General features: G+C 37.0%; 1 protein-coding gene across 1 annotated transcript in view; it reads right to left on the bottom strand.

Moving 5' to 3' along the window:
- Positions 1-10,451, bottom strand: part of LOC108749537 (neuroligin-1-like) — a 70,411-nt gene that overhangs the window by 10,615 nt on the left and 49,345 nt on the right. Inside the window, exon 3 of the mRNA XM_018488295.1 lies at positions 4,224-4,421. Coding sequence (XP_018343797.1) covers positions 4,224-4,421 — 198 coding nt within the window. The remainder of the gene's footprint in view (positions 1-4,223; positions 4,422-10,451) is intronic.

The raw sequence follows: 10,451 nt of genomic DNA, 5'->3' as shown, positions 1-10,451 counted from the left end.
AGCTGAATAAAAAAGAGAAAAAAATCTTCTTGCGAAATAATAAACACAATGAAATTAACATACCGGATTTCTAACAAGTAAAAAAACTCACCAAAAAATCATCACCAATTGAAATGTACAGAGTTTAATGGAACGTAGATGTGTAAGACGGGTATTGTATGTCGATTACACTCGTATATATGTCTTATGAAGTTTGTAAATTGAAACTATTTTTCCGCTTTTTAATATTGAGCATCTCAGAAATTAAGCGTTTCCTGTAGCAAGGCTCTTCATCCAAAATTTTAACATTGACGGAACGGACAGAAGTGTTACGTCTAACATGATGGTTCTGTAATTTTCGTTTTCAATTGTCTGCCCGGAAAATTAATGAAGATCTTGCTCGGTACGGTAATGTAAATAAAAGTGTAATTGTATAATTATTAACAATACTTTGCGTAAGATCTTTAGTTCTTAAATATTTCCCGTCTGTCATTATTATTGTTCCGTACAATTCCAGCGACGCTGCAATCTTTATGTTCTTTGTGCGCCAGGAAATGTTCCCGGAAATGTTTTCTGCATCGTAAAAATTCTATATCTTAGAATCGCTGCGCGATTCAAGATGCGATTCCGGAATCCATACGACGCGTGGAATCTCCGTGTCGCACTTTTCGAAAGGACCTGACTTTATCTCGGGATTTACAAATCGTATCTCGTAATACAAAAATGTTTGTTCGCGTAGGAAGAGATTATATGTCGCGACGTAGAATTGAATTTCGAGATGATTTCGGGGTCGATTCCCTTCGCGGACGGAACTACGATATTACCTGAGTAAACGAAATACAATCCGAGTTTCAATGCATAGTAACGAATACTCATCTCGACCGCTCGATAGATTTATTTCCAATCAACGACTTCCATTACGAGGTTATCAGTGATTTCCGCTCTAAAGATGAGGGGTACACAAACTCGCCGAACATGGCCATATACTAGATGTCTAAACTAGAAAGATGAATGTGGTGCGGTATTGAAAAATACGATATCGAAAAACACTTTTTGTAGAGAAAATTTTTATAGAGAACATTTCAGTTGCAATCTGTCTTGCATCAGCATACATTATAAAAATTGCTTCATTATTATTATCATCTACATTTTTACGCCATCATTTCTATGTTAATATTACGTAAAGGGAAGAATTATTAAGTAAATGAATTCTTACTTAATTCCCGACTGTTGAAACATCTTTCTATTTAATTAGTAATTTTTATGTTTTGCACGGAGAAAATTGAGGAAAATAAAATACTAAAAGTTCTTTCTCGGTAGTAATAATAAAATGTAGTACCTATAACAAAGAGTCGAGCAGAAGAGCTTATTAGTCATTAATTTTCTCATCACACGTCGCAAAATTGGGCATTACGTAAGACATGAATAGACAAGAGACAGAGAGAGAGAGAGAGAGAGAGAGAGCACGGTTTGTAGCGCCAAGAAAATTAAGGCGGTAGAGCGAACATGATGTTACATAGCTTCGTCGTGTTAGTTCATCTATTATTTAATACAGAAGACCAGGATAAGTCGCTTAATCCCAATTTTGTGAGTCGTTAATCTTGATATCTCGAGGAGACGAGAGAATTCCATATAGATACTATACTCGTATACACGTACCAAATCTCAACATACACAGTGTTAATCAAGATGTACAAAAACACTTCTTTATTTGTTACATGTAATTAATTAATTTCTAACAGGCAGCTTTTATTTCACTTCTTTTTATATTATTATTTCATTAATTATTTATTACATTATTGCTCTTATTATTACTACTAAATTTTTCATTTATTTATTCTCAATTATATACAATTATATATATTAATAATTTGCGCGCAACACGAGGAAGGTTTAGTGCTTTATTTCCAATTTGTTGTGTAGTCATATTACGGTCTTATAAGACACTTCGTATTGTATAAGAAAGGTTTGTTCAATAGTTAATATAAAAGTGACGTTTTTCCAACGCATAAATGTGTAACTTGGTCGGTCAATCATCTTGATATTCGACGAAATATGTCTTCGAGAGTGATGTTATCCCGATACACGTCTGATTCGCTCTCATTCATTTAGCGAAGGAGATACTAGGGTAAACTCTGAATATCCTGGCGGCATCCTCGACGTATTTCCGACATTACAGAATCAAGATGGCCTCGTTCTTCCGATATCCGTCGTCGTCGAGAGGACGACACCGAACGATAAGATGGTGTCGAAGCTCGCGACATTAAAGGATTATCACTGGCTCAAATTCCGTTGCGTTACTTGGATTTAATGGCAGGTCTCTATAATACCCAAGGATTAATTAATTCCTTCGAGGGAACAAGATCCCAGGAGCCAAGCGTTCGACAAATTAAAGCTGTAGGATCAAAGGAAAGGAGGAACTGAAATCCGAATATCACGATTTAAAGGAAAAAAAAAAAAAAAAAAAAAAAAGAGAGAGAAAGGGAGAAATTGAGATTCATAAGAATCGAAAAATCAAGAAAGTTAAGATGCAGGATGAAATAGAGAAATTGAAAAATCGTGAGATCTCAGGATTCGGAGAAGTTAAAGATCCGAAAGATTCGAGCGTATAAATTATTCAAGACAGAATCAAAGAAGACGGGGAACTATATAAGAAATAGAAAATTTCGGGATTTGTTAAAGCAGGGGATACAAGATATGAAGAGATGAGATGCACATATTTAATGAAAGCCGAAATGGAAATAATAAAAATCTAGATGAATTACGGAAATTTGAATTGGAAAAAAAAAATCGAAGAATTTAATTATTTCAAATTTATTATTTCCGAAAATACTAAAATATCACAGATAGTTCTAAATTGAACAACTAAAACCAGAAATTAAAAGAATTTTCCGAAAAATTTAAAGATATATGTATGTAACACAGTGTGTGTGTGAGAGAGAGAATTTAAAACTTTATTATTCTTTATTATTTATCGCCGAATCGCGGTCAGTTTTTGTAGGGAAATAGCAGCTCGTAAGGCAGAGATACGGTATAATTTTTTAGCTGGATATCGCTATTATTCTTCGTCGTATTATTCTTCGACGAGTCACGTAATACCGGCTCAAGTTTATCAGTTCGAGGAGACAAAAAAACAGAGTATTGCAATCTGTTTCGGAACCGCAAAGCTTATCGTCGGAGGACCTCCTGGATAATAATTCACTACAGCTGTGAGTTGTCAATGGTGGTGGGGCCAGCTGATTCCTCTATAATTTATGGCGCCTGGTAAACCACCCCATTATTCCTAGCTTCTCCGTATCATTGTCTCGTGCGGCTTCTCGCTCTTCGACCTCTACCCTTCTGGTGCCCCTCTTGCGCTCTACCGTTTCTACGTGACATTATCTGTTCCCTTGTAACGCGACAAGAGAAACAGCTTTCTATGGGTTGGTCCAAGACAATAAACTGTTACAAGAACATTTCAGTATACAAGTATCCAAGAGCTAACGAACTTTCGAAAATACATTTTACTCTTTCCAAATCAAGTTATACGATATTCTGTTACACGATATCCCGCAGACAACACAAATGTATATTATCAGTAATATGCGAATATTTTAATTTTTCACTTAATATTAATTTCAGTGTAGGAAATTATATATAACATTGGTGTAATGTTACTATTAATTTGTTTTTTGCAAAATGCATATAAAATGTATTTCACGTATGCAGATTGGTTGCAGATTTTTCTGTAAATGTAAATCTCGGTCAATTTTCAATGAAATTGATTTGTCTATCAAAAATTTTTACCATTTATTTTACACGTATTACTTGAAGCTTTTCATTTATATTATTACAAAGTTTACGTAAATCGTTTTACATACATATTCTGATAATTATTCTTGTATCTCGTGGGAAGAAGCGTTTCTGCATTAATATGTACAAATTGAAAATTTACGAGTATTTATAACTGCCACCTTTCGACGAGTATTGCATTGGAAATCTATGACCCTCCTTCCTGGCGGTCGATTATTTTTTTTACAGCCGAAAAAATAGTATTTTCTCTTAAAAAATCATTAGATCTGGCTCTGTTTTTGTGGGAGATTCCTTTTTGAAACCTGAGAAGAATTGATTGATCAAAATTAAGCGGTTAGTCGGAGATATTTCTATCAGAGGGTTTCGAGATTCGTTTAAAATACCGGCGTCTTCGATCGAAAGCCAGAGGGATGGTAGCCTTGCTACAAATGTGAGCTGAAAGCGTAACTCACCATCAGGAACCGCGTGGCTGGTCATCAGGAAGTTCACGCAAGCGGCGCCGGTGCCGTGTCCTACCAGCGTGACGTTTTTGGGATCGCCCCCAAAATAAGCGATGTTCTCCTGTACCCAATGTAACGCTGCGATCTGGTCCATCAGACCGTAATTCGCTGGCGAGCGTAAGTGCGAGTCTGTGTTGGCATTTAGAAAGCCTGCAATCAAAACAAGCACCGCTTACAGCATTTGCTCCTGGTGTCCATTATCGACGGTTACGGCTAGTATAACATCGCCGTGATCACACCGGAATTACCGTCGATGGGCTTAACTTCAAACGTCGCATGTCGCGGACCGTCAAATGACAGATGAGATAAACGTGGGAACGAAATTCGGATTGGTCGTCGAAATTCGGATTTGTCCGAGTGGGAAAAGTGAGAGGAAAAGGAAAATATAGAGGTGTAATTTCACTCATTAATGATTTCTATACAGGGTGTCTCTTAAGGACGGTGCCACACTGGGGGCGTAGAATGGAAGGGGAATAAAAAAGTCTTATACCATTTTGCAATTTTCGCAATAACAAGATATTAATTACTAAAAATGGCCAAATATTGGTCTTTAATAATTTTTTTCTCAAACACTATCAATTTTACAAAAAAAACCATAAGAGATAAAAATTGTTTATTTTCTTCTCATAAAGTTCTGAGAATTTTTTCAGAATTGTTTAATACCGTATTTTCTCATGATAATAAAAATAAGAAAATGCAGTACTAAAAGATTCTAAAAAAATTCTTAGACTTCTTTGTTTAATAAATTTAGGTACATGTATCGTTATTAGTTATAATAAATAATCGATAAGTGTCACAAACGATTATGTGAAAGAGATCTTTCCAAATCTTAAAGATTATTAGCAAATTTATTTTTATTTCTATTGATTAATAACATTAAGGAACAAATTTCGATCGGTTTCCGTTCCTCAATATGTAATGGATGTTTTTCTTGCAGGACCTTTTCCAATTTTTGTGTTTGAAATTACAATATGTTTTAGAAATTTCAATACACAATTTCGGTTGTTATAAATAACAATGAATAAAGGGCGAAATAAGAGTCAACACGTTTCTTGAAAAAAGTCATACAAATTAAAAGAACAAAATACAAATAAAGAAAAGTAATAAAAATGGTATAAAAAATAATTAAAAACTCAAGTGTTGCAAGTTGTTACGCTAAACTTCATTTACGCACGTTCTGCTTGCAAATATTAATTGATTTTTGCGTCTGTTACGTGAATTATTTCGACTGCTAGGAACCGCGCGACCCTACCGCGTGAAAGAGCTAAATGGCTACGGGATGTAGAGATTGGCTCTGGCGAGCAGCGGGTATGATTTAGTGTTCAGACGCGTATCACGTCCTACTTTGTGTATCGTTCGCTGAGCGAGATATCGCTATCAATTGGCGGAGTCGAGGTGATATTTATGACGGCCGGATGGCGCCATTGGCGACAGTCTTACCCGATTTGTCGGGTTCAGCATTGTCATGACTACGCAAACTGTTTCGACTTCGTCCTCGTCGAAATACATTCGTCAATAGACCGACTTTACTCTTTCCCTTCCGTTTCCGTCAAATAAATCTGGATTCGTAAATCTGCCAGCAGTCCAGGCTTGTGCATATTTATTCTCGTATTTGTTCTATCGGGGTTTCGTAGTCCTATCTTACGGTTGAATACCGAAACGCCAATTTCGCGAAAGAACACGAAGAAATTTCGACACTACGCGCTCTGAATAATAACGAGATATCATTACGGTTGAGTACTTTTCATTGTATTATAATTATGCGTACGGTAATTGGCAGCTATTTTCTTCTTCCAGATCCAATTATAGACCACAGGAACATAGATGGAATTATAAATTTTAATATTCCCATATAACGATATTGCCATTTAGTGAAAAATAAGTATCTCTCTCTCTCTCTCTCTCTCTCTTTCCGCGATAATTATAATCTTTAATTATTGAATTAATAATTTAGACGAAACCAGGAATTACCAGCAGTGTCAGTGTTAGCCGTGTAGTCGATTAGTTCGAATCTCTTTTAATACAGATAGAAGAAGAAATTAGATTAGCGCTAATCGAATCAGGCCCGACCCTTCAGGGGCTTTCCACCTTTTCCTTCCTTTCATTCGACCGAATTAAATCGCGAGCGACGATTGTTGTTGCTGGCAAGTTCGGACGTGATAATTCACCACTGCAATAAGACTCCATACCTGGTCGGTATGTTTCCCTCGCAGGCGTCGTACGTAATGAAACGCCGCGCCATTAAATTATCCATCATATTTACCCGCCGACATACTGGAGATTGTTCTTCGCGGAGCTAAGAGGGTTATTCCCATTATGAGCCGCGTGTATATACTTGCCAGTGCTCATTAACTTTAGGGAGGCGTTACTGTCGCCAGGATTTAGGTCAACGATGTTGCGCCGACTGTTTCCCCACCGGTTTTGCCAAATCGATAATTTGGAAAGCTACGCTGAGTGGAAAAACGCCCAACCTTTCCCCTTTCTAAATTTCTTTATAGGATTATGTAGGACCACGTAGAATTTTATAAGACCAAATAGGATTTCCTGCAGATCGTTTCGTAAATATCCATCTAATTGAATCATTGGATAGGGAAATATTTGCTCCCTTTTTATTTTTTTTATTTTATTTTGAATTCTTCTTGGATTGGCTAAGGCCGGTTTCTTAAAATTTTCCATACGACTGCTAATATATAGGATATCGCTGTGTTATTTTCAAGAGCTTTCATATTTTTACAAACAGAATTGCAATACTGGTTTTACTGGAAAACAGTCTTTTCATAAATAAGAAAGAAATAGTTTTTCCGATAACTTTGTCCGTAGACCTTTCACAAATTGTGTCAATTAATTTTAAGGATTTCCAAGTTAAAAAATAAAATAGAATAAAAGATTTAGAGACGGACATGCTAAATAAACGTTTCAACTTTTAAGCTTTAATCTCAAATTTCATAATTAATTTATTAAGACAATTACTTATCTACCAATTTTATACGTAAAATTTCTGGCTCGTAGCCGTTTTTCTTTTTTCTGTTAACTTGTTTTAAATTATTGAACCATCATACTATTATATAATTTTAATCTTTAATTTTAATCTTGAATTCAGTTTAATTTGATTCTTCGAGACTACATTTCATAGTATCGATCCTCGCCATCCACAACCAATCTAATTCAATGAATTCTAAATAATATTAATTTGATTGTATTGTTGAATATAATGGAATATCTTCCTATTTTTACTTTGAAGTAGTTACCTGATTTTTTTCCACGTTAACGATCATCTGGAATATTTTTACATCCCAATTAAAATCACGATTGTTAACAGCATATTGTATGTTATCGTTCGTTTTCCCATTTTATTAGTATTTGAAAATATTATGGATATGAATTCATAACAATAATTTTCTGCAACTAGAGATTAAATAAAAATTAAATGGAATAAGCATATTAAGTGGTTCATTATGAAAGTATTTATAGAAAGTAAGTTAAGATCTTATTAAATATAACACTTTTTGTTGTGAATTTTTGATGGAGTTGCACATTTAAAGATTCATAAAGAATAGTTATTGAAAAAAGAAGGAAAATCTGTTAAACAATATTTATAGAAAATAATATCTTACAATTGAAATTTTTTTCTCGTCGCAAGGAGAGGAGACGTTTGAAAACATCTGAAGAAGCTACTTTAGAGTTAAATCGTATATGATACGATTATTGTCTAAAAATTTTGCAGAGAATATTCGTATCTTTTACTTTTCCTTATCTCCCTTTGGGCTTTGTTACCTCTTAAAGTTTTATAGGAGATTGAGTTCTCACCGCTTGTTGTATCCGCCTCCCAAGACTTTTATTCAATAGGACGTTAGTGACGCAATCTGATATCGATCGGATTGTTGAGATTGTGATTTTCGTACCTCCTTCGCGTCTCCCTTTGAATTTTTGTGACGTTGAATTCCTGTAGGATTAGAATCTTCCGAGACTTTTGTGTAATGGGACGTTTGCATCGTCTCGTACAATCTTTTCCATCTTATGGCGGGTGGCGTCTCTCCTCGTCTACGCTTCCAACCCTCGGGCCATGTCTGGTCCGATCCAATAACGATTCTTCGCGCTTTACGCTCGGAAAGAGGGGGGGGGAGGGAAAAAAAAACGCACAAAGCTCTTTCGCATGCGTTCACACGCACCGGAGAGGTGCGAGAACATGAAAGCGGAATAGAAATAAAGCACCGGTCATGTCCCATTTGATATTCAACCTCCGGCGTATCTGTCGCGCTGCGCTTCCGCGTCTCCTATTCTTCTCGTTACAATGGAACTGCTGAACGCTATTCGTTGATTTAAATTTTCCGGTACACGCTGGTGTACACGCGCGTGGGTGGAAGGGAATAGGGCTCGGCGGTGGATATCGCCGGTCGGCGCGGCGCTCACAAAGCGTCGCATCATTTTTCGAAACGAAGAAAAATGGGGGGAAGGGAGGAAAAAAAAGCGGAGGTGCGCGAGAGAAAAAAACTATACGGCCGTTGCGGAGTGCGGAATTTCCTAGGCGTTGCCATTTCATTCCGATCCCCTCTGCGGTTGTTTTCTCGCGGCTCTTTTATTTTTTCATTTCCACCATCGACAGAATCGAAATTCCAGAATTTCGATTTACTACTTGCTTGTCGTCGTGTATCACTTTTCCGAATTTATCTTCATGAGAAACACCCTTTTAACGCTACTCCTCTCATTATTATCTTCTTTTTTTTTCGCGCTTTTCTTAATTGGTACGTAAATTAGCTTTTTAGCGTCTGGCAGTATCTTACAAGAACTGTAAGATTAACTAATAATTGAATCTCTCAAGGTTCCTATTCACTCGCCACTTTATAATTTATAATTGGTAGAACCGATTTGTAAAATGCATTCGCAAACTTCTTCTTGTTTCGTTAATTAACGAGTAAACCTGATGGAATTGTGCACAATTAAAAATGAAATGGGACGACGTGTTCACAACTATGATCGCGATTAATAATATATACAGAAGTAAAAAGCTAGTTTTCGGTATATTTTGTAATCTGTTCCATCGATTCTATAGAAATGTGGTTTTGACAAATATTTTTATTCGAATGTATATATCGTAGGAATTTCTATTGTGCCTTTTCTCACTTCTAATGACACAGGTCTAATGACCGAGATAATAATGGTGGGCGAACAGGAGGTCTTAAGGTAATTAATAACAAGCCCAAATCTAAAGTGTCGCTTTTTCAATTCTTTAAATTCTCCACTCTGCTAGAACTTTTAGTTCCGTGATTTCCGTAATTCTGCTTCGTTCAAGTCTTAAAGCGAGAGGATTTTAAGACACCCTGTATGCAACGAAGGTGATGGACGAGAACGGCGGAGTTTGCTGTCGCGTCGGCGAACGGGATAAGTAAGACAGACAGAGAGAGAGAGAGAGGGGGGGGGAGGGAGGGGGTGAGAAGGATGGAGGGAAAGGGTGGAGTCAAGAATTTAGTTTGGTGAAACGGAAGACCTGGCCGTAATGAGTTTCCTATTAGATTTGGTTGCCCGGGTTGCCAGGCAACAACCCGGGTCGCCGGAACTTGCAACCCCCGTGGCATTCGCGGCCAAGTTCTCAGAAACATCGTTTCTTCGTGTTCTTCTACTTTTTCTGCGGCTTCTTACCTGCCGATGAGCGAACGTCGCACGTCAAACGTCACAAAGTAACAAATTCTGTTTAATGGCGCCTTGGCGTGTAACGCCACGGGATCGTGGTAGTTTGTATTTTCGAACAGACGAGTGTTTTGAACTAATTGACCGGTTTCAAGGACTGGTCTCATCAACACCGACTTCGGCTGGTCAGCCCTTTCGCAATCGTAGTCTCTAGTTCGAACGTTGCGAATAGAGCAGGGAAATTGAGTAAACACACTTAGCGTTAAGTGACGTTGGTGTAACCGGCTCTAAATAGCTAATGAGCTACGGTCGACTGGCTCGTTTCAAACCTTAACTGCTGCGAGGTAATGTTTCACACCATTAAGCGAGCAGCTAACATATGTGATTTATCTGAGTTCCGAACAGTTTGCAAAAGTTATATCTGACTCGGCAATCGAGATTAATTATCGAGGTTTAACGTAGAAGGGAAGGAATGTATGTAGAAACTAAGAAATGTTGAATACATAAGAAATTTAAGAGAGACTGGCGATCCACAGTGGGGACGAGGAATTTGGG

Source organism: Trachymyrmex septentrionalis, unplaced genomic scaffold, assembly GCF_001594115.1.
Source record: "Trachymyrmex septentrionalis isolate Tsep2-gDNA-1 unplaced genomic scaffold, Tsep1.0 scaffold3, whole genome shotgun sequence".
Taxonomy (NCBI): Eukaryota; Metazoa; Arthropoda; class Insecta; order Hymenoptera; family Formicidae; genus Trachymyrmex; species Trachymyrmex septentrionalis.
Note: the sequence above shows the minus strand (reverse complement) of the source record. Positions and strands in the feature narration are given on the sequence as shown.